General features: G+C 36.3%; 1 protein-coding gene across 2 annotated transcripts; it reads right to left on the reverse strand.

Annotated features, from left to right (window-relative positions):
• Positions 1 to 11413: 11413 nt before the first annotated feature.
• On the reverse strand, positions 11414 to 18683 carry LOC111439553 (putative pentatricopeptide repeat-containing protein At4g17915). 2 transcript variants are annotated; one of them, XM_023077168.1, is made up of 6 exons: positions 18377 to 18682; positions 18307 to 18343; positions 16429 to 17933; positions 16008 to 16197; positions 12119 to 12269; positions 11414 to 11797 (listed from the first exon to the last, which is right to left on the reverse strand). In XM_023077168.1, exon 3 carries the CDS (start codon positions 17895 to 17897, stop codon positions 16527 to 16529), a length of 1371 nt encoding a protein of 456 aa, XP_022932936.1. In that variant the 5' UTR covers positions 17898 to 17933; positions 18307 to 18343; positions 18377 to 18682; the 3' UTR covers positions 11414 to 11797; positions 12119 to 12269; positions 16008 to 16197; positions 16429 to 16526. The 2 variants fall into 2 exon arrangements, with proteins under 2 accessions (XP_022932936.1, XP_022932937.1); XM_023077169.1 differs by lacking the exons at positions 11414 to 11797; positions 12119 to 12269; positions 16008 to 16197 and having other exon boundaries at positions 16429 to 16588; positions 16698 to 17933; positions 18377 to 18683.
• Between the last annotated feature and the right edge of the window lie 6487 nt (positions 18684 to 25170).

Consider the following 25170-nt stretch of genomic DNA (forward strand, 5'->3'; position numbering starts at 1 on the left):
ATAAAATAGTAAAAAAATCAGAAAAAACACGGGTCAAAGTCAAACGAAGGGCAAAATGGTCATTCTCTGGGCGCTTTATTCGTTCGATTTCGTCCCGGAGAGAAGGCTTGGCGCTTTATTAAGGCTTCATCTTGACCCGGAGTCAATCTCTTGGCGCTTTATTCGTTCGATTTCGTCAAGAAACGAGGAAGAAAGAAAGGTTGTTTTTGGGTTTTAGATTGTGGGTTTACAACAAGATTCGTAAGTTTTTTTTTATGGAATCAATCTATATAATTTTAGTACGTGGATCTTAAAGTACTTTCACACTTTTCTCGTGAAGGAATCTGGAGTCAAACTGCGCTAGAGGTAGGAGTTCTTAAATGCCTCAAAGAATCATAAGAAACTTGATTTTTGCGGACTTTGGACTTGAATAACTTTGCATATAGTTACTAAAAATTCTAAGAAAAATACGTCGGTGTAGATGGAATAGAACTCTACAAATCTGGCAAAGAAATTAAGTTTAGATTGATTCTATTGACAAATGTATAAAAGTGTAAAAAAAGTTAGATAACTCACCAGAATTCTATAATTCGCGGTTCTGCAAGCGTGTTACTCAACAAGAGGAGAAGCGCGACTGGTTTAGAAATTGACACTGGTGCTTTGCAAGTGGTACAACACGACTAGTTCTGGAGGCGATGTGTAGCCAGTCTAACCCACAAGTTAACCCGAACCTGCCTACCCACGCTTGCTCGATCTGTGAACTGTGCCCGAATAGGATAACCTGAACTGAACCACGTTCGACACGTGTTAGTAGAGTGAAAACTCGAGGGATCCGCGTGCTGTTAGATTTGAACATGTGTTGTTTGACTTGGGTCCATCAATCAACCACTGAAACATGGCGACACAGAGGCTCGACTTCCCCTCCCTACCAGGCATGACACCTGCATGTGGGAGCCACGTGTGAAACCATCCCCTTGAGCGTGGGGTGCATGTAAGGTGGTTTTTGGATTCGTTTAGCCATCGTTTGATTGTTTTCCATTTCGGTTTTGATACTTGCCCTAATTTAATTTGAATAAGGACCTATCTGTAAATTTTTAGGAAATTTGGAGCTTCCAACGAGTGGAAACACAAGCTAGAGAGGGCAAATACCTGTAAGAGTCATTAGGACGTTCTAGTATGCAAGCTTATCTCACCTTAGCTGGTTAGAATATGTATGTTTAGAACTTAAAATGAGCTTATATGAATAGGTGTGCAAGCATGTTAAAAAAATTAAGAAATTGCCCCTAACATGAGAAGAGAGAACGCAGGTTTATTAAATGATTTTAGGAAAAATTGTGATCTGCACTTAGAGTGTTAGATGGACGCTAACTCCCCGTTGAGCATGTTTGAATTGTATGCTAAATTCAGGCGAATGTATGTATGAATTATCTATGTTTACTTGATTGATAGGAATATCTCTTTAGCTTGCATGAACTTTTAGATCATGATTTTCGTACACTAGGTGATCGATATAATATCAACCTAGTAAAGCAAGCATGAATCAGACTGAATTTAGGGCGATAGAACCAGAGTGGTTATGCAACGTCTTAGGTTGATACATTTCCAGTATGTTGAGCATCATTGGATGGTGAATGGTGATCAGAGACCTAGGTGTACCTCGAGATTTGACTTAGCCATGAGGAGCTAACCCTAGCGACCTGGAAACGTAAGTTGTGACCTAATCCACCCAGACGCTTTAGAACATAATATATGTCCATTGTACCCAAGATGAACTATGATAAGTTATAAGATCAGTGGTAATGCAAATGAGACTATTTAAGGAGTCACTGTGTGTGTGAGATATAACCCGCTTCGTATTTTGTCGTATATCATTCATGTTATGCATCGTGTCATATCATGTCAATGATATCATATATATATACATATATATATATATATATATATATATATATATATATATATATATATATATGAATGAGAGTTCACTCCTTTTCCTATTTATTCACTGGAAACAAGGGAAAGCCGAAACTCAAGATTCTAGATCCTTCACTCTGGAACCTCTCCCTTTCATGAATAGTAAAGACTCAAGATTCATTCTCCTTTACAGTTCAAGAATAAATGAATGAGCTGCTTTGAAAGACTCAACCTCAACTCTGACCCGATATTTCCTGACCTTATTTCATTGAAGGAGGTAAAGCTATTTGAAGAACCTTTCTTTCCTCTCCTGTAAATCAAAGAAAAGAGAATTGAAAGATGAAAGCAAGCCAAGCAAGATTAATGAGACGGAACAGTGATAGGGAGAAGAAAATGAAACATGAATGAGACTGAACCTTTATTACCATCAGTTATTGCATTAAGGTAAGGAAGGAAAGAAGGGAGAAGAAAGAAGAATGAAACTGTAAACACTCCTTCATGATCGTTCACTGTCAGACTCAACCAACAATTCGGGAGACAAGACAAAGAGAAAGACCCCTGATCCTCGTACTCCTACTTCTTGAACTCATTCTCGTTCACTGAAAGCCGAAACCAACTAGAAAGGAGAGTGAACTATCAGACTCATTAGACTGATTGAACTTCGTAACCTTAGACTCTCTCTATTACCTGAAGCGGAACAAAGTAAGAAGGGAGACAAGACAAAGACTCCTGATCCTCCTTCCTCGGAGCCTTCGTTCACTCTTTTTCGTGTAAAGACCATTTCTTATTTGAGACTTTTTTGGAAAAGAGGGATGTTTTCGTCCATTTGCCCTGATTGAACGAGCTTACCGTTCAAGAAAGAAGGGAATGAAATTGTGAAACCGACATGTGAATGTAGACTCAACCTCAAACCTTTGGCTATCCGACCGAGTTTACAATGAAAGAAGAAATGAATGGAGAAGAAAATAAAACAATAATGAGAGTGAATTACTGAACCTTCAAGTGTTTCAAGTCAAGACTCTACTCTCGATTCATTCTCCTTTACCATGTTTGAATCAATGAATGGAGAATCAAATGAAAGTCAAGACTCAACTCAACATTTATTCGATTGTAAACACTCCTTATTCATGAGAGTTCACTACTTCACCTTCAAGTGTTGAAAGTCAAGCCGAAACTCCTTATTCATTCGACAGTAAAGACCAATAATTAGAAAATTCTATCTTTTGTCTATTTTGAGGGCTATTTTCGTCCATTTTAGAGGTAATTTGTTCAGAAGTCAAGACTCAAGAGAAAATCTTCGTCTCTCCCTATTTTTAGGGTCATTTCAGTCTTTCACTCTCCGGTAAAGCTGCTTCGCTCCTCTCCCTATCGGTCTCTTTGCTTCGCTCCTCTTTATTCTTTCACTTCAACTAAGACTGAAGATTCATTCTCCTGAACTACTTCACAAACTCGGTAAATAGGCTGAATGAATGAGAATAAGAAGAAACCTTAATTCTTTCACTTACTCTATTGTAAGTAAGAATGATTCTCGAGAGTTGACTTCTCTCCTATTTTTGAGGCCATTTCAGAGGTAATTACAAAGAGACAGAACAGGAAGTCAAGACTCAACTCCTTATGAATGAGACAGAACTACTTCGGCTCTCCCTATTTTTAGGGTCATTGAAGAAGGTAAAGCATATTCAATTCATTTACTCGCCCTGAACAGTAAAAGATCAATACTCCTATTCATTCGACAGAACCTCTATTCCCTTCCGTTCTTGTGAGTTATTCTCAGGAAGTTCTTGTGAGTTATTCAAAGACTGTAACCACTCCACTCAAGCAAGATGAATTCGAGTTTAACAGGACTATTACTTCTTTCACGAGGTAAATAGGTTGTATGATCATCCGGTCAAGCTTCTTCCCCTCTATTCCCTTCCCTTATTTTGGGGGTAAAGCCGCTAATTCATTTCCTCTCTCTCTCCGCCTGATTGAACTGTAAACGTAAACAAAGACTCCTTATTCATGATCGTTCACTCCCAGATTTCACAAGGTATAAGTAACTAGGTGTTTTATTCTTTCTCTTCTCTTTGCTTTTCTTTCCTCTCGCTTCGAGAACTCGGTAAATTGGCTTTGATTCAATCCATTGCTCGGACTATTACTTCTTTCACAAGGTAAATAGGTTGTATGATCTGAAGGTCAAGTTCATTCACCTGTCCCTTCTTTCATTGAACTCGGTAAATAGGCTGAGGATTGAATTGACTCTCCCCTCACCTTTAATTCTCTTGAGAAGGAAAGACAAAACCGAAAACTCGTGCTCCGAAAGAATAGTATGCTATTAATTTTCTTTCAGTTCTTTTCTTTCTAAGAGGTGGAATATAATAGAATAGAATAACCCGGTTGAAGCGTAATGATCATACGTCTGTAATGCATTGTATGTCCCATAATAGGTCCCATTCATTCTTCCTTCTAGCCTTTCCCAGGAGTTGATGACTATTCATAGCTATTACCTTGACACCAAAGACAAGTTCGACATTAGAAGTATATTTCTTTTTCTCCAATAACCGAGTACTTTTGTCTGTAATGTGCATTGTATGTCCCATAATAGGTCCCATTCATTCTTCCTTCTAGCTTTTCCTGGGAGTCGATGACTATTCATAGCTATTACCTTGACGCCAAAGACGAGTTCGACATTAGAAGTATTTCTTTTTCTCCAATAACCGAGTACTTTTGTCTGTAAATACAGCATATTTTGTTTGTAATGCATTGTATGTCTCATAATAGGGTCCCATTCATTCTTCCTTCTAGCCTTTCCGTTTCCCTATGAGTTCGAGTCCCAATACTATAATAGGGTGCATATTTTGTCTATAATGCATCCTATAATGGAGTCCCATAACCAATGCCCTATAATAGGGTGCATAATAGGGTCCCGCATATTGAATATATAGCATTGTATGTCCTATAACAAAGTCCTATTGTATGTCCTATAATAGAGTCCTATTGTATGTCCTATAATAGAGTCCCATGTATATCCATATTGAATATATAGCATTGTATGTCGTATAATATAGTCCCAATAACTGAGTACTTTTGTCTGTAATGTATTGTATGTCCCATAATAGATAGGGTCCCAATAACCGAGTACTTTTGTAATAGGGTCCCATTCATTCTTCCTTCTAGCCTTTCCGCTTCTGTATGAGTTCGAGTCTCAATAAGAATGCAAGTTCAAGTTCATAATGAATATACACCACACCAATATGTCTAGATGATGAGATAGACTTATTGTAGGGTCCCATTGGTGTGCATCCGTACGAATTGAACCTACGAATTCGTCAATTATGAGTTGGGCGGTTTAACCATTCAGCCATGGATGCTTAGCGGAGGATCCTTGTACATGGTGAATAACCAAATTCCAATTTGCAATTCAATCTTTAGGAGAAATCAATGCAATTTAGGAGGCCTCAATGAAAGGACATCAATTCCAATCTTGGATTTTCTAATTGAGAGAGATCAATCATTCTTACTATTTTTTAGATTCATGGCCTGGTATCTTTCATTCACATTTGTTTTCATCCATCCCGTTTTATAAAACTCTTAGACTCCCGAATTTAGAGTATACTACTTTCACGCAATTCACAGGGTTCAACAAGCAATCAATATTTCACGATCAAGGGTGTAGTACTATTTGTAGTAGTGGTCCTTCCTTATATCTATCACGTATTAACAATCGAAAGGAAACTCTATTTGATAGGGTTTCTTCCTCTACCTATTCATTGGACCCAGAAATGAGACATTGGAAGAAGATTTTGGCTCTTCCTATACTATATCAATAGGTGGATTGTTTTGCTCATCTTCAAAAAGGAAAAAGGATCTCTGAGAGCTCTTTCCTGGATCCGAAAGAGAGTACTTGGGTTCTCCCAATAACTCAAAAGTGTATCATGCCTGAATCTAACTGGGGTTCGCGGTGGTGGAAGAACTGGATTGGAAAAAAGAGGGATTCCTGCTCATTGTAATATATCTAATGAAACCGTCGCTGGAATTGATGAGATCTCATTCAAAGAGAAAGAGGCAAGGACCATGATTGGTAATTGTTTGATCGTCTTTCTCCGAGGAAGAGGCAAAAGAGCATCAACTTGAATTCGGGACAGCTATTTGAAATCTTAGTGAAAGACTGGATTTCTTATCTCTTGCTTTTCATGAAAAAAGACCAATTGAGCTTCTTCAAACAACAAGGAGATGGGAGAACTATTCAATCAAATGATATTGAGCATCTTTCTTTCCCATCTCTTCTCGAGAAAGAAGTGGTCTATTTCTTTGCAAAATTGTGCTCAATTTCATATGTGGCAATTCCTCCAAGATCTCTTCCTTCATTAGTTAGGGGAAGAATCCATCTGCACGAATCGGATTTGGTTAGACAATTGGTTGGTAAATAAGGATCGATTTTTTAGCAAGGTACGGAATGTCTTGTCAAATATTCAATATGATTCCACAAGCAAGATCTAGTTTCGTTCAAGTAACGGATTCTAGCCAATTGAAAGAATCTAATGATCAATCCAGAGATCATTTCGATTCCATTAGTAATGAGGATTCGGAGTACCATACATTTCTCAATCAAAGAGAGATTCAACAACAAAAAGAAAGATCGATTCTTTGGGATCCTTCCTTTCTTCAAACAGAACGAACAGAGATAGAATCAGACCGATTCCCAAAATGCTTTTCTGGATATTGCTCAATGTCTCGGCTATTCAAAGAATGTGAGTGAGAAGCAGATGAATAATCATCCGATTCCGGGGAAGAAATTGTAGAATTTCTCGGGAATCCTACAAGATCCATTTGTTCTTTTCTGTCTGACAAATGGTAAGAACTGAATATGGGTTCGAATCCTACTAAGAGGTTCACTAGAGATCAGAAATTGTTGAAGAAAGAAGATCTTTTGTCCCTTCCTTCCAGGCGATCGGAAAAGAAAGAAATAGTTAATATATTCAAGATATATACGTGTTATCAAAATAACGTCTCAATTCATCCTATTGAATCAGATTCGGGGTGTGATATTGTTCCGAAGGCTGAATTGGATATGGACCGTTACAATAAGATTTCATTCTTTCACAAAAATCCATTTATTTATTTCATCTATTCCATGACCGGAACTGGAGGGGATACACCTTACACCACAATTTTGAATCAGAAGAGAGATTGAAAGAAATGGAAGATCTATTCACTCTATTAATAACCGAGCCGGATGTGGTGTATCATAAGGGATTTGCCTTGATTCCTACAGATTGGATCAAAAAGAATTCTTTCATGAGTAAAGGGATGAATCGAAATGATAAACGCCTACAATGCTGGAATTTGCAAAGCTAGAGGTCCTTCTAGAATCCTTGCAAAACGCTCACCGAGAAAGCTAACTTAACGGATTGATTCCAACCAAGAGTTGGTTAGAAGATGAATGACTCTTAGATCAAACTTGGAATCTATGATGGTCACTCTTAGATACCAAGACAATTCACTCCAGAATTAGCTTGATCAAAACTAATTCAATGAATCGGTTTAAACATCATAAAGCAAGGTTTGAAAAAGAATAACACCAAAAGGGTATCAAGAAAACACAAAGGTTTTTTCTGTATTCAACCAAAATCCCCCAAAATATTACATGTCTTTAAATAGGCTCAAGAGATAACCCTAACAAAATAAAGTTCAGCCACCAATCACTAATAAATGGTAACGAATGCTATTAAATACAAATTGAAGCAAATAAGACATTAATAAATTCCTTTAATTGATAATTCAACTAACAAAGTCAAGTCTTCTAATTACTTTTCATAAATTTCCTTAATTGGTAATTCAACTACCAAGCAAGTCTTCTAATTACTTTCCAATATCAGCCACTCCATTATTTTCTTGATTTGATTCTTGAATCTTATTTGTATTACTTCTTGTAATTGCTCGTTCAGGTACATGGAAGTGATCAGTTGTTGGATTCATATCATCAAAAAAGAAGGATGTCTTGGTTCTACCTTTTCTTTCTTTTTTATGAAGAGAATGAATCGAAGGATCAGCAAAAAAAAATGGGTACGGACCTCCCCCGGGAATGATTTTGAAGATCCAAAACAAAAAAGAGTGGTATTTGCTAGCAACAACATAATGGAGGCAGTCAATCTATATTGATCCAAAATCAGATTCAAATCCAATATAAGTACCATAAGTATTGAATCGATTCTTTTTATAGATCCGATCGCAACTTAGAATATAGAATGAAAATGGATCAAATAGGAAATGAGACTCTTCTCTTAATCATAGAACTATAATGCAATATACGATCAACCAAGATTTATCAAGAAAAAGGGTCAGAAGAAATGGTTTGATCCTCTTCCTCTTATTTTTCTTTCTCGAGAGATCCATGAATCGGGATTCTAATGCATATAGATAGAAATGGTCCAATGGGAGTGGGAGCAAGAATTTCCAGGAATATTTCATTTCTGAGCGAAAGAGCCATTTTCAAGTAGTGTTGGATCGATTACATATTAATCTATATTCGCTGGATTGGTATGATGTTATCTATAAAAAGGATTTGTCTGTCTAAGTCACTTCCTTTCTTTTTGTCCAAGTTTCTTCTATTCTAACTCACTTCCTTTTTTCTTTATGAGTTTCGAGAATATCTCCATTAATAGGTCCGAGATCTACATCTATGAATTGAAAGGTCCGAATGATCAACTCTAAAATCAGTTGTTAGAATCAATAGGTCTTCAAAGAGTTTGAATTTGACAAAATGGAAACCCTTCTTATTGGATGATCATGAGACTTCCCAAAAAGAGAAATTCTTGATCAAGAACAATATAACAATTTCTTTTTCTTCGATAAGATAGCAAAGTAAATGATTTACTCATTCCATACTAGAAAGAATCACAGGAAATCCTTTGATAACACTCTCCTATTTCTCAATGATATCCCACGATCAAGACAATTGGCTAAATCCCGTGAAACCATTTCATAGAAGTTCATTGATATCTTCTTTTTATAAAGCAACTCTATCTACTCTGCTTCTATTGTAACAAAAGATTCCCTTTTGATGTATGTTGGTTATGTGGAAAAGACCCGTATCAATAATTATGATTTGACGTATGGACAATTCCTCAATATCTTGTTCATTCGCAACAAAATCTTTTCTTTGTGCGGCCGTAAAAAAAACATGCTGCTGGGAGAGAGATACTATTTAACCAATCAAGTCACAAGTATCTAACATATTCATACCTGACTATTTTACACAAAGTGGAAAGGTATAACTTGTACAAATTTTTCCATTTTCCAATTCGATTCAATCCATTCGTTCGTCGAGCTATTTACTCGATCATAGACATTTCTAGAACACATCTAACCTAACAGAGGGACAAAAAGTCAATTTTGAAAAAACTTATTGTCAACCTCTTTCAGATATGAATCTATCTTATTCAGAGGGGAAGAACTTGCATCAATATCTCAATTTCAATTCAAAGATGGGGCTTTGATTCACACTCCATGTTCTGAGAAAGATTTACCATCCGAAAAGAGGAAAAAACGAGTCTTTATCTAAATGCCTTGATCAAGGGCAGATGTATAGAACCTTTCAACGAGATAGTGCTTTTTCAACTCTCTCAATTGGTAAAGGAATCTATTCCAAACATATATGTCATGGTTCCTTACTTCGACAGGGTACAAATATCTCACCATTTTGAGTTTAGAGACTTTTTCAGACCCATTGCCCATACTAAGTAGCAGCCACTAATTTGTATCCATTTTGCTCTAGAACCTGCCCATTCACCTATCGGTCTCACAATTCTATTGTCTGCCCCTCGTAAACTATCAGTCTGCTTCGCTCGCTCCTCTCCCTATTTATTCCTTCAATCACCTATTGATTCTTACAGGGTACAGCGATATTACCTTCCCTCCCCTGTAAAAGATCAATACCAAAGATGTATATATATATATATATATATCATCAGCATATCATATAACATGTACTATATCGCCAAACGTGTTACACCATAACATTTATCATAGTTGTTGTTTTTTTTTTTTTTTTCCTTAATTTCAAATTAATTAATTTTAATTAATTAATTAATTGATGTTTTGATGATAACAAACCTATCTTCAATTATTAACAATTCTCAGTATTTTTTAGACAGTGTAAGGTTGGGAATAACGATTTCAACGTCTTTTTTGGTTCACTCAAATTAGAGCTAAAACGAAGAACTTTCAGTCAAAACAAGATACCCGACGTGATGATGTGGGAGCAAAATTGACATCATGGACCAATCGAATTCAAAACAAGATATCGGACACGATGATGTGGTGACAAAATTAACATCATGGACCAACGGCAAAATTGACATCGTGGATCAATCGAAAACACAACACACAGAACATAGAACACAATACACAACTTTTTTAAAAGCTTCCATTGTTGCTCTCCCCCAAGTTTCCAATTTTATTTCTGGTTTATCTTATTATTGAGAGAGATGTCTATTGTAGTGTGAGAAATCTCTCCAAAGCTTCCAATTCTATTTCTGGTTTATCTTGTTCTTGAGAGAGATGTCTATTATAAGAAATCTCTCCAAAAGCTTCTAATTATATTTCTGGTTTATCTTATTCTTGAGAGAGATGTCTATTGTATTGTGAAAAATCTCTCCAAAGCTTCCAATTCTATATTGTATTGTGAGAAATCTCTCCGAAGCTTCCAATTCTATTTCTGGTTTATCTTATTCTTGAGAGAGATGTCTATTGTATTGTGAGAAATCTCTCCGAAGCGTCCAATTCTATTTATGGTTTATCTTATTCTTGAGAGAGATGTCTATTGTATTGTGAGAAAATTGTAAATCTATTACTTCAGAGAGTTGTGTGTTTCGAGTTGTGTGTTTCTATAAGATTTCAGATAGTTGTACCGGTTTGATCCTGAGCCGTGAAAAGGATTGTGTTTGCTCTTGAACTCGTAAAAAGAACGGTGTACCGGTTTGATCCTGAGCTGTGGAAAGAATTGAGTTTGCTCTTGCACTCATAAAAGTAGCGGTTGGACTCTGATCTGAGGAAAGAGTTAGAAAATTTTATTCAAATTCCCAAGAGGAGCTTGGGGAGTGGAGTAGGTCGAGTTTGACCAAACCATGGTGTTATATTTTCTAACTCTTTTCCTATTTAAATTCTAAATTATTGTTAAGTTTTATTGCATAATATAAGTTTTATTGTTACTAGAAAATTTTAATATTTATATTGTTGAAACCCTATTCACCCCTCTAGGGTTGTCATATCGATCCAACAATATTATCAGTACATCACATCATGCCTTATAAAGAGGTTGACTTGAACCAAGTGCCTTATAAAAAAAAAATCAATGGTCAAAGCATTCGAATTAGATCCACAAATGCCTTATAAAGAGAATATGTCGAACTAAATCTTTGACTTGAACCAAGTGGTAATGGTGAAGAATGTCAAAAGAATAAATTGGTCAAAGCATTCGAATCATTCTCTTAATCAGATTATCCCATTAAAATGCTAGCCAAAAGTCGTACACAAACTGTTAGAATATGCCACTTCTAATGATTCTTGTGTAAGATGTTATCATGGTACAAATCATGAGTTTTGGCAAAATATAATGCAGCCTCTCAAGACACCAATATTTCATAGCAATTTGCAAATATATGACCTTTACCTCTCTTTGCCTGATGCTGCCAAGTCCATTGTGTCACGACGAGAACACATCACGAAAAGATTACGGTAACATCAACCGAAGCGTGTGGGTACTATAAACTAGGTAAAGACTCACATAAGACATACCTATCCAGCTGAATTCATCAACAAAAGCGAGACCTCTTGAATCATCCATGAAAGGGTTGTTGATTCAAGTCAAAGCATATCCATGAACTTCATCATAAACCATCCACTTCAATTGATCACAAAGCACCTGCAATGTATAATAAACCATCCACAGGTCACTTGAATTGTTTATAATCCCATCTCTAAGCCTAGTATGTGTAATATTTTAAATGAAAAAAAGCTGAACTCGATCGTTGTAGTTGATTGGCCCCAGATAGTCCACATTGACCCTTGGAGTGTAGGAGCAACCCCCTCACTATAAATTCTTATCAGGCATTGTATGTGTGTGTGTGTATTTTGTATGTGAAAACTCTTCCACCCATTTTTTTTTTTTTATTATGGTATATATATTTTATTTGTCATTCTCATAATGCAAAGCTTATAGCATCCTTTGAATTTGAAATCCTACCTCATAGACTTCATTAATGAACATGCAGCCATTCGTGAAGTCTGGATCATTGCCACTCAAGTCTGGATGGCACTCTTTCCATGCAGGCCCTTTTAATCTGTTCTGAGCTAGCATCTCCAAGTTATGAACAATAATAGTAGAACCAGCTCATCTGACACATTATACAGCTTATCACAATTTGATTCAAAGAAACAAAACTACGCGATTTAAAATATTAGTAATAAAAACACAAGAACAAAATTTAAAATTAAAAAAACAAAACAAAAAAAGTGACCTACCAGAACAAGGCCTGTGCAACGAACATCATGAGAACGCAACTGTTTCGCATAACTTTTAGTTTAAACAATCTTTTAAGTATTTAATGTAGCTTTAAATGTTTCAAAAAAAAAACTTTTAAATAGACCTTTTAATTAAACCGCCTGAGTTTCATCAAAGAAAAATTGCTTTTAATCAACTTTATTTTAGGCTAGTTAAAGGATTCTAGTTTTTCAGGTTTTTCTCAATTTGGTCAAAAATCTATTAATCTTCCCAATTCATTAAAATTTTGATAAATTTCGATGTTTGAAATCAAAAGGTATATGTTATCCATGATGCTTACAAAAGACTTTTTCAATTTACCATGAGGGGGTCATGATATAGGAAGTAAAAGTACAAGACAATTTACACCAAGAAATGGCGTGGTAAACAACATTTTCGAACAGCCTAATGTAAGTTTGTGTTCATCGTAAATACTTTTGAATTCCTTTTTTTTTTTTTTTTTTCCTATAGATTCCAAAAGAAAGTCATAACAAGGTTTGTCCATAGTAGAGGTTTTGCATTATTGAAGGGGTGGTATGTTAAGCTCATGTCCCTCGACTCTTTAACCTCCCTAAGAAAAGTGAGATGTCTTTTCATCCAAAAATTACAAGTTTATACGTACACTTCACAAATACATGGTTTTGAGATTCAGTTTCTTTCCTACATAATGGGCACCAGTTTGGTAATAGTATATCATCATGGCTTTAGGCACAATTTCCCATAAGAAAAACCTCACTTTTCAGGGTGACATTGTCTTTGCTAGTAAGGGGTTTATTGCCTCTCCATATTCATTATCAAAGATTGTGTGGAGAAGACTCTGTCTAACAGGGAAGCCATTTCAATGAGTCTACTTCTTGAGACAATATAATTGACACAAGGTCAAAACTCAATTCGATCCATTTCGTAGCTTCATTATCCTTTAGGATCCTACCGAGCTTTAGATCCCATAGTTTATTTCATCTTTCCAGGTTTCCTTGACCTTGGTTATTTTGCACTGTGAGAGTTTATACAAAAGAGGATACCGCATAGCAAGTGTGGTGATTTCAATCCACGAGCCAGTCCAAAAAAACTCCATCATCCACCCTATGACAAATTCAGTTAGTGATGAGGTTTTCATGCTATTTTATACACACGTGGGGGATCGACGTGTTCATAATGTGAGAGCATATTTAGTCTCTATAAGTTTTCTCCACAATGTAGGGACTTCGTGTTATCTCCATATCCATTTAGCAAGGAAAGCTCTTCTTAATTGAATACAAGTTGAGTCCTCCCTTTTCAACTGGGAGGTTTATGGTATTCCATCGTACAAGGTGCAGGCCATTTTTCTACCGATAGTTTCTGAATAATTTTTCTAATTCCGTAACCACTTTCTTCTTAGGCATTTCAAATAGAGACATTAGTAAGTGGGAAAGTTAGATTGTGTGGCTTGTATTAAGTGAGCCTGGTGATATTCTTTCTATTTTTTCAATAATGGTCTTCAAAAAGGGGAAAGATTTGGGGTTGTTCCCGTTTAAGGGCGCAATCCCATAGACATATTCAGCCATTCACCCATTTTACAACCACATTTATGCGAAGTCCTCAATATCCTCTATGCTAACGTCAACCCATAATCTCTATTTTTTGAACGTTGATGTTTTGTCCCAAGAATCTTTTGAAGGTGTTCACCATCTTAAACATGTTTTTTATGGAGGAAACATCTAACAAATTAGAGAAGAGGATCGTGTCATTCGCAAACTGAAGGGGGTTGATACGTGACCTTCATTACCAACCTAAGATTTCTTTATATGCCCTCTATTTTCAATCTTGGTGAGTAAATGACTAAGGCAATCAATTACCATTATGAAAAAAAAGGGATGGTGGATCCCCTTGTTGAAGACCTCGAGTAGCATAGATCTTCTCCATTGGTCTTCCCTTAATGATGACGGTGAATTTTGTGGATGAGATGCCCGCCTTTTATACACCCTCACCGTTTTGAGTCAAACCCTTTTGCTACAAGAATGTTTTCGAGGAGAGTCCAATCGACCTTGTCAACTGCTTTTTCTGGGTCAAGTTTGATGACAAAACCTTTTCTCTTTCTTCTTTTCCATCCGTTTATAAATTCATTTGCCATGAGGGATGCATCAAGGACCTGACGTCCCTCTACAAATGTTGTCTATTGCCAAGTGCTTGTGAAAGGGAGAACCTTTTTTAGACATTATGATAGCACCCTTGCTATAATTTTGTATAGCCCGGTCGAAGGGGGTATGGGATGAAATTCGACAACAGTGCGGGTATCCATTTTCTTTGTGATCAAACAGATATATGTTTCATTGAAGCTTCTATTGACAACTCCAATCTAACAAAAAATCTTGGAACACTAGTGATATCGACTCTCATAATGTTTCAACAATTTTTAAAGAATTCTAAGGTAAAACTGTATGATCCAGAGCTCAAGAGCTTTTGCCTTCCCAATTACTTCTTCGATAAAAGCATCTCTTCTTCGGTAAAAGCAACATCAAAGGAGGCTGGTTGTTGTTGAACAGATGGGCTCCAATCAAAGTCGTGGGGAAATGCGATAAGGGTATTGTCCAAGGACACAAATTTTGAAACAAGTTCATCTTTATTGACTTAACTTCTACCTTGTGCCGATAGAATTTCTATGATGGTACTCTTTCTGTTTCTTTGAGGCCATGATGCGATGGAAAAATCTAGAGTTTATGTTGCCCTCCTTAAGCCATCGTTTTTTACATTTTTGTCTATAAGATTGCTCTTCCTTTACTGCCAACTAGATAAAATCAGCTTTCATGATTCTTTTGTGGGTATGTTGAACTAGTGTGATAGGGTCAGTTTCCTCCATTTGATTAAGAAGAGCAATTTATGTAAGGAAAAAAAAAATCATCCAAAAACCTCCTTGTTCCATTTTTTTTTTGACAATTTCTTTAAGCCTTCTGAGGTTGTTAAATGAAGCCATGCCCCGAACATCCACAAAGGGGCATGTTCTTCCACCAGTATTCTATCATAGGCAAAAATTCAGAGTCGTCCAATCACATATTCACAAAATGGAAGGGTCTGGGCCCTATTTAAAGTAGCCCATAAAATGTACAATGAGATAATGATCAAATGTATGTCTATTCAGTCTTCGAACACCAGCACTATTGAATGTCCTAGGAGACCATTAGTAGTCAAAAGTCTATCAATGAGTTTCAAGGTGGGTGAGAATCTTTTGTTTGACCATGTGTAGAGTTACTGAGGGGAAGGTCAATGAGTTCAGCTTTTTCTTAGGAAGTTATTAAAATGTGGATGGGTATTAAAGATGATTTAGTTATTAAATGTCAGTGAGTGTTAAAATGACAAAGAATTGTGAGGCACTTTCAGCATTTTAAATGGTAAAATAAACAATAAAAGAAAATCCAAACAAGCAGAGAAAAATGCTGACAAAATCCAGATCGGGTATTATGTTCATATCGTATAGTAATTAATCGTTCAGATTCCACTAATTAGTTTAAAATCTTCTCTACTTCAAACAACATGGCTAAAAGAAGAGAACCAGAACATAGAAGTTTTAACACTGCAACATCCTAAAAAGAATCTAGATCGAATTCGAAAGGCTTACCAGTCATAAAATAGCGCGATAATCATCAACGAGGGCCTCTGTTGAGGCTGAACTCTCTGAGCTACCCTCACATTGCCAATATTTCATCTTCCATGAGTAGCCAATCATTCAAAACAATTGGCTAGTTTTCATCCCATGGTTTTTTCGTCTAGATTTCTTCAGATGATTTGTGATGGCTTTCTCAAACATCCTGCCATCACATTAACCAGCGATAAAGTGTCAGCACATGCAAGCCAGGTCCAGGGAACAAGGAAAAGCAACAGTTTCGCACAGGGATGGATAGTGACACACACACACACATAAATAGATAGATATAGATCTTGCATTTTGTGTCTGAGTAAACCAGTAGAAGGGTGATTTAAGTCAAACAAATAATGTATATAACTGTATATTCATTTGAGAGAGGGGAAAAGAGGGATACCTTATGGTACTTGATGCTTGCGTTGCCCATGAACAAAATAAATTGATTTTCAAAGTTGAAGTAATTTCTGATCTAGTGCAACATTCAAACCCAGATAATCAGTGAAAGAGTCGAGCCATTCGTAATTTTGATCTGACCTTCCCTGCTTCACTTGTATACCCTGAAGAAATAAGACCATCAATAACTGTTCGTCGTGTGGACTTGAGAACCTTCATGCCACCTTTTATACACGAAATTAATAACCTTGACGCACAACGGAACCTCCTTGCCTTGCAAAGATTGTGCACCAAGGATGTATAGGCAAACGAATCTCTTATTTCCATTGATTCAAACAATTTCATCGCATGGTCAATCTGTCCAGCCTTACCCAACCTTTCAATTAGACAATTTAAGGCTACCGAGTTTGAAACAAAACCTGTTGTATACATGTAGTTCAAATGTCGCCAGGCCCCCTCAATATTACCATTCCTGCACAACCCATCAGTTATTATAGAATGTGTGTAGTCATCGTATTCTAGTCCCTGTGACTCTAGCTCATCCAGCATCTTATATGCAGCCTCCAACTTACCTTCTTTACAGTACAAATTAATAAAAGTATTATAGAAAACTAAATCAAATCCCAAACCATTTTTTATCATTTGTTCCATGCAAACATTTGCTTCTTCAAACCTACCTAACTTAAGAAAAGCACCAATAACTGTGCAGTAGGCAAATCCATCAAACGCATATCCTCTGTTTTTCATCTCAAAAAAAATCTCAAATCCATGTTTATATTGCCTACATCGAAAGCAGCTTTTCATCAATGTAGTGTATGTTACAGCATTAGGCTCAAGACCTGAATCCATGGCCTCATTGAGCATCCTCCTAGCAGCCCTCATCCTACCCACCTTGCAAAGACCATTAATAAGAATATTATATGTAACTAATTGAGGAACGAATCCGTGACGCTGTAAATTTCTGAATAACATAATGGCATTACTTGTATACCCATATTTACAAAGGCCGTTAATCATAGTATTAAATGTAACGGGATGAGGAGAGAGGCCCTTAAGTATGATATCCTTGAAAATTCGATTGGCTTCATCTGGCTTTCCTAATCTGAATAAACAGTGCATCAAAGTGTTGTAACTCCATATATCAGGAGTGATACCCGATTGAAGCATTTCTTCGAACAAATCAAGGGACTGTTCTAATGAGCGATTCCTGGATGCCCCAGCTATCAAAGAATTATAAGTAATGACATCTGGGCTTATACCAGCTTCCCTCATTCTATAAAGAACTGAATAAGCAGTATCCACGCCACTAAATCGACAATATCCATCAATCAATGTATTGTAAGTCACTACATCCGGGAGAACTCCTAACCTTATGCCATCTATTATTACATCTTCAGCTTTCTGCATTTGCTGAGATTTACAGAATGAAGCGACACAAATATTCAAAAACTTTGTAGAATATTTGGAGACCATTCTTTTGAGATATATGATCAATTTAAGAGCCAAAACCTGCCAAAATCCGTAAGTGAATGGGACAAGAAAACAGGTAAAAATATGAAAAAATTAGATAAAATGATTCAAGCAAAGAAAAAACATTAACAACGAATAAACATCAAGAATTTATAATAATCATGATTTGAATTTTTGGAATTCGACCAATTCCATCAGCTCGAAAAACGGATCTTCGCGTTCTAATAGAAAGAAATCAAACAAAACAATTACGGCCTGTCAATAAAATAAAATCAAAATACAATCCATTCAAAACTATTATTTAGAGATTAGCAGACAATGAAAATCAAATCGAACAGGACAATGAAAATCAAATCGAACAGGACGAGCACATCAGTAGAAGGATGAGGTGGAGGTAGGTGGAAAGTAATACCTTTGAAGCTCAGCTATTGAGATATTGAGTACAAGATTGTGAAGCTTAACATCCTCCCATGGGACCCGATGATTTCTACTCCGCAGCCTTCAGTGCACCATATTAACAGAACCGAATCACGATAACTGTACGAGTAACAATCTCGAGCAAGAAAAAAAAAAAAAAAAACACGAATCAATCTACAAAAAGAAACACCATTGATTGGAATCTGAAGTATTCTGGCGGGCTTGTATGCTGCTTGGTGCAGTTCAATCCAAGGGAAGCCCGAATAAACCCTAAGATGGGTTCAACTTTGAGCTCTAGCAGCCGAATCACCCAGTGCATGTGCTTCAGTTCCGGCCCTCTAAATTCCTATGTGAAATTGTGATAGAAAGTTAAAAAGAATTTGCAGAAATGAAAATGGATTAAATTTTACTCGAAAAAAAATAATAATAAATAAATGAAAATTTTATTTTTATTTATATAATTATGTACATAATAATAAAAAATTCATTTAATTTTTTTTAAAAAAATAACTTTCATAATTATTTTTATATTATTTATTTCTGAATAATTATTAAAAATAATTTTTAATAAATTGAGTTTGTTTTAAAATAAATAAATAGATATTTTATTTTTATTAAAAATAAATAACCCAATTAGGTTAAATTTATTATTAAATAATAAATTGTTTGGATTAAAAAAATTTACGAGTTTAAAATATGTATACACTCGAATCTATGGGTCAATATTATTTTTCTCATTTATAGACCATCATATTGGGCTTATCTTCTAGAAAGTTCTCCTACCATCAGCCTAAAGTTATGAATTTTTATATTTTAGCTTAATTTTTTAATAAAGAGATTTTCAAATTAATTTTTAAGAAAGGTTGTTCACAAACTAGCTCTAAAAGGAAATGATTTTTCTTTTTTTTTTTAAATATCGATAAAATGTAGCTCGCGTTATAACTATTAGTATATACAAAAACGGGTTGTATAAAATGTCTTTATAGCGTGTATATAAAAAATTTACAATGGATGACAGTCATTGTTGTCGTCGTTGATCTCTCTACTGCACGTGACATTTGTCTTGTATTGGAGACTATGTTCAGTCATCATTCGAAAGTGTTAAAGGATATTAGTCATGAATTATAGTTTGCCATATATATTATATTGGATCTTTTATCATTGGCAAATATCTGGATGGTTGTCTTCCATTACGACTTACCATAAATATCATATTTTCCCTTTTATTATAGGCAAATATCTTGTATCCATCGTTCTTTCTGTTTGTTGTTCTTTTTATATCCTTGTAATTTATTTGATTCTCTAAATTATTATAAATAGAGAATTCGCACACCATTTAGGTGGAGTGGTTTTAGCAAATATTCTCAGAAAGCTTATGAACTAAGACTCAAGGATGACTTGCAACTAATGAAACGTGGCACCAAACCTGTTACTGAGTATACCCGTACCTTCAAAACAATTTGTGATCAACTTCATGTCATTGACAGACCCGTTGAGGACATTGATAAAGTGCACTGGTTCCTTCATGGACTCGACACCGATTTTTCAATTTTTTCTACTACGCAGATGTCTCTCACCACTCTCCCCTGTTTTGCATATTTACTATCTAAAGTTAAAGTTTTGAGTTGTTCGAGCACTCCCTTGAATTTTCTAACTCCACTCCACGACATTCACAGTCACTAATTGCAGTCACGCCCATGGAAGTCACCCTGCTTCCTTCAGCAACCAGCGGGGTCGTTTTCATTTCCACATGAGCAACTCTTCCACCCGAGGACAAACCCACTCAATTCAGGGCCGTTGACCACCTCGCTGCCAAATATGTTGCACAAAGGGTCATTATGCTGACCGCTGCAACCTATGGTACGTTTTGACTGATTCTGCTCATGCTCACCTTGCTGAAACTTTCAACATGTCTTGTTCTATTGTTGGACTTGAGGCTGTTGATTAGTTTTTTGACACGTCTTGTTCTATTGATTGGTCTTTGGACCTCAGTCTAAAAGTTACACGAGTAAGGACTCTGTGATCGTAGGAAACGGTGCATCCCTACCCATTATCCACATTAGTACTCTTTCTTCTGTTTCAAATATTCACTTATTAGATGCTTTGGTTGTCCTTCATCTCACAAAAAAATATTCTTTCAATGAGTAAATTAACATTTTTCTCTCTATGTTACATTTACTAATAATCTTCTTACTATTCAGAATCGTTAAATAGGAAGGGTGGTGGAGACCGGTAAAAGGGATGGAGGACTATATGTGTTGTAGTGCTGCAACTCTACTTTTATTTATGTTCTTAAAATAAATCTTTATGTGTTTCATATGATTTATTCGATTCTCACCTGGGTCATGTGACTCATTTTGTTATTTCTTTTTTAAATATAAAATGACATCTTTCTTTTACGTCTTTATTGCCTTCTCCATCTCTATTAGTACCTGTCAGCTTGCGAAAAGTCATCGATTATCTTATCTCCGCTATGAACATAGTTTGTCTCATGTGTTAGATCTTATTTATTGTGATCTTTGGTACTTTTCTTTAATTTAAAAAGTTTGAAACCCAATATTATGCTCATATAAGGTTTTTCAGAGCGATGTGTGTCGAATTTACTAGCACTTGCTTCAAAGTTCACTTACATACTTCTAGCACCCATCAACAACTCTCTTGTCCATATTACACCTGCTCAAAATGGTCTGCTGAAAGAAAACATCGTCATATTACTGAGACTGCTTTGACTCTTCTCTTCTACTTCCATCTTTCTTCTTGTTTATGGGTTGATGCTTTCAACACCACAGCTTAGATTATCAACCGGTTCCCTACTCCACTTCTTGGAGGTAAGTTACCCTTTGAACTCCTTTACAGCTACTCTCCACATTATGATAAATTTCATCCCTTTGGTTGTCGCGTTTATCCTTGCTTGCGTGATTATATGTCAAACAAACTTTATCTCCACAACATTCTTTGAATTTTCTTGGGTTATAGTCTCTCTCGTAAAGAGTTTTGTTGTCTTGATCCCTCCCCCACTAGGCTATACATCACCCGTCACGCTCAATTTGATGAAACTCACTTTCTTGTCCCTAGTTGCCAGACCCAACCTCTTTCCTCTCTTCACATTTCAAATTTCTTGGAATCACATCTTTACCATATTGATACATCCCTCCTACCACTTCTTCACCGCACATTCCTCGATCCAGCTTCTCTCCGATGATATTTGTGTTTGCTCTTGTGGATGAGTCTGTGTAGTTTGATACTTCTCTTGCAGGTTCCTCTTTGCCATCCTCGACTTTTGATCCACCATCTATTGAACATGTGTTGATTCCTCTTCTTCTTTGGACTCTCATCCTATGATCACACGAGCCAAAGTTGGTATCTTCAAGACTCGACATCCTACAAATCTTGGTGTTTTGGACTCATATGAACTTCATTTTTTATCTTCTTGCATCCATTGAGTCAAGAAAATTCAAATCTGCCATTAAGAATCCTGCTTGACTTGCTGCCATGGATGAGGAAATTCAAGTTTTACAACAAAATGACACTTGGATTTTGGTTCCTCGCCCTGCCAAGACCAACATCATGGGCTCTAAATGGAAATTTCGCATTAAATATTTGTCTAATGGATCCGTCAAGCGTTTCAAGGCTCGTCTTGTTGCCAAAGGTTATACTCAGATTCCTATTCTCGACTTCACCTGCACTTTCGGTTTGATTCCCAAAGCTGTTACTGTCTGTGTTGTGTTTTCTCTTGAAAAATAAATGACCTCTTCAACAACTAATTACAAGAATGTTTTCCTCAGTGACACTCTTATTGAACATTTTCATATGGAACAACCTCCTGGGTATATTGATCATCGATTTCTCACTCATGTCTGACTATTAAAGAAAGCTCTCTTATTTCTCGCGCCTAGTTTTAGTTCATTTCTTCTCACACTTGGTTTTTCTTGTAATGGCACTAACACGTCCCTTTTTGTCTTTCATTAGCAATCTAACCTTATCTATCTGCTTCTTTATGTTAATGACGTTATTGTTACGAGCAACAACCCATCTTTTCTTGACAACTTTACTCGTAAGCTTTATTCTGAGTTTGCTGTCAAGGATTTAGGCTCTCTTAGTTACTTTCTTAGTCTTGAAGACTCACCCACTCTTGATGGTCTCTTTATTAATGATAAAATATGCTCGAGATATTGTAACGACCTAGGCCCACCGCTGGCAGATATTGTCCTCTTTGGGCTTTCCCTTTCAGGCTTCCTCTCAAGGTTTTTAAAACGCGTTTGCTAGAGAGAGGTTTCCACATCCTTGTAAATGGTGTTTCATTCTTCTCCCCAACTGATGTGGGATCTCATAATCCACCCCCTTTCAGGGACCAGCGTCTTCATTGACACTCTTTTTTTAATCGATGTGGGACCCCACCAAATTCACCCCCCTTCGGGGCCCAGCATCTTTACTAGCAAACTGCCTCATGTCTACACCTTTCGGGGAATAGCCTCCTCGCTGGCAGATCGCCCGATGTCTAGCTCTGTTACCATTTGTAACGCTCAGGCTCATCGCTAGCAGATAGTGTCTTCGCTGACACACTTTTTTTAATCGATGTGGGACCACACCAAATTCACCCCCTTCGGGGCCCAACGTCTTTACTAGCACACTGCCTTGTGTCTACCCCTTTTGGGGAATAGCCTCCTCGCTGGCACACCGCCCGATGTCTAGCTTTGTTACCATTTGTAACGCCCCAAGCCCATCGCTAGCAGATATTATCCTGTTTAGGCTTTCTCTTTCGGGCTTCTCTTCAAGGTTTTTAAAACTCTATGCTATGGAGAGATTTCGACACCCTTATAAAGGGTGTTTCTTTCTCCTCCCCAATCGACGTGGAATCTCACAATCCCCATTAATTACGCTCTAGCCGCAGGGTAGTTGTTCATCCACCAGGCTTTGGTTCTTGCCTCCTTAGAACTCAAGGACACAGTTGTACAACCTATAGAATAGATCCTATTCAAGTAAGGATATAGTTGTATTCGACGAGTCCTTCTCCCAATAGTTCTCTCTCACTCTTTTTCTTTCTTTGCAGGTATGGTGTTAGGGTTTCAAGAATCCCTATTATGGTTGGAGGGGCAAAAGGGGCAAAATGACTCATTTGCCCCTCTGTTAACTTTGATTGGATTTCCTTTTTTTTTTTCTTTACTGTTTTTTTCTCTTCTGGTGGTACTGATATTCTTAATCGTGCTCAGCTCAATAGCAAACCAATCCACACTCATGGTTGTTTCTCAACACCTGACTGTTGATGGTTCTCCTTTCTTTGATCATACTCTCTATCAATCTCTTATTGGTGTCCTTCAATACTTGACCATTATGCGCATCCGAGCGTATTGTGTATTTAAATAGATACTATGTTTACATATGGATCCCTACGTCATTACATTCCGTTTAGGATTAGGAATAGACGTACGAATCTGTTTTTTACATATCTCTCATTATTTGGGACCCTATTCATCTCTTTGGGCTTCTATTGAATCGAGAAATAGATTTGATTGTCCCCAAATATTACCCAAGTTGTCAATTATGTCAGCCAACATTTGTATGCCCCTATTTCATATCACTTTCTTGCTTCAAACGTACTCCACTTTGGCCTTACTTTTTGTCCATCAACTTTTTCTAATGTGCTAGTGGCTTATTCATATGTTGACTGGGCTGGCTATCCCGATACTCGTTGTTCTATTCCATTTATCTTGATAATAATCTCGTTTTTTGGAGGGTCAAGAAGCAACCTACTGTCTCGCGCTCCAACTCTGAATTTGAGTATCGTGTTCTTGTCGTGACTGTTTCTGAACTTCTCCAGCTTATGCATATTTTGCATTATCTCAAGATCCCTACTCTGCCTCAGCTTTTACTTTGTGACAATAAATCTGCTATTTTTTTTTAGCTATAATCCTATTTCTCATAAACGACCCAAACATGTTGAATTAGATTAGCATTTCCTTCGAGAATATGTTGTTGGCAAACTTCGCACACAGTATGTACTTTCCCATCTTCAGATTGCTAACATCTTCACAACAAGTGTTTCTAATCCTCTCTTTTAATTTTTCAGATCCAAACTTCACATTCGTTCAAGTGTGTTGATGATATTTAATTTTGAATTATGGTTTACCATATTTATCATATTTGACCCTTTATTATATGCAAATATTTTGTATCCTATTTCTATTTCATTTGTAATTTATTTGATTTCTCTACATGATTATAAACAGAGAATTTTCACAACCATTTAAATGAGACGAGGTAGTTTTAGCAAATAATCACATTATAAACCTTAGATAAAAGTATAAATTTAAAATTTGAACAATATTTAAATATGTTAAATATATATGTATATATAGTCGATATTAAAATATGACTACCTTTGCTATAGTGGGGACCATAGACTTGATATTGGATTCGAATTATTTTATCAGTCGGTATGTGCATCACTTTTATATTCCCTAGACCTTACTAGGTATGCATTCCTTTTATACTCGGGTTCTACAAAACCTCTGAAAGTGTATAGAAAAAAAAAAACAAAAATATATTCCACGATTATAATGATCACGTAATGCATGAGGCTCCACATATTGAAACACATCAATTCTTAAACATGATGCAAAAAAAAAAAGAAAAAAAACATAGCTTATATCAATCAATCATCCCGAAAAAAACATTTCAACAGTCAAATCGCTTTATGGTACTTGACCAAGCCAAACCCGCGCTCATCATCTTTTCACCAAGTTCAAATCTCGAGCCATCATCCTTTTAAGGCCAACATTCTTCTCCCATTCGGGTCCAAATAATTCAAATCCCTTAATCAAAAGATTATATATTCAAATCTCCAATCTCAAATATGGTT

The sequence above is a fragment of the Cucurbita moschata genome, unplaced genomic scaffold, assembly GCF_002738365.1.
Source record: "Cucurbita moschata cultivar Rifu unplaced genomic scaffold, Cmos_1.0 Cmo_Scf00096, whole genome shotgun sequence".
NCBI lineage: Eukaryota > Viridiplantae > Streptophyta > Magnoliopsida > Cucurbitales > Cucurbitaceae > Cucurbita > Cucurbita moschata.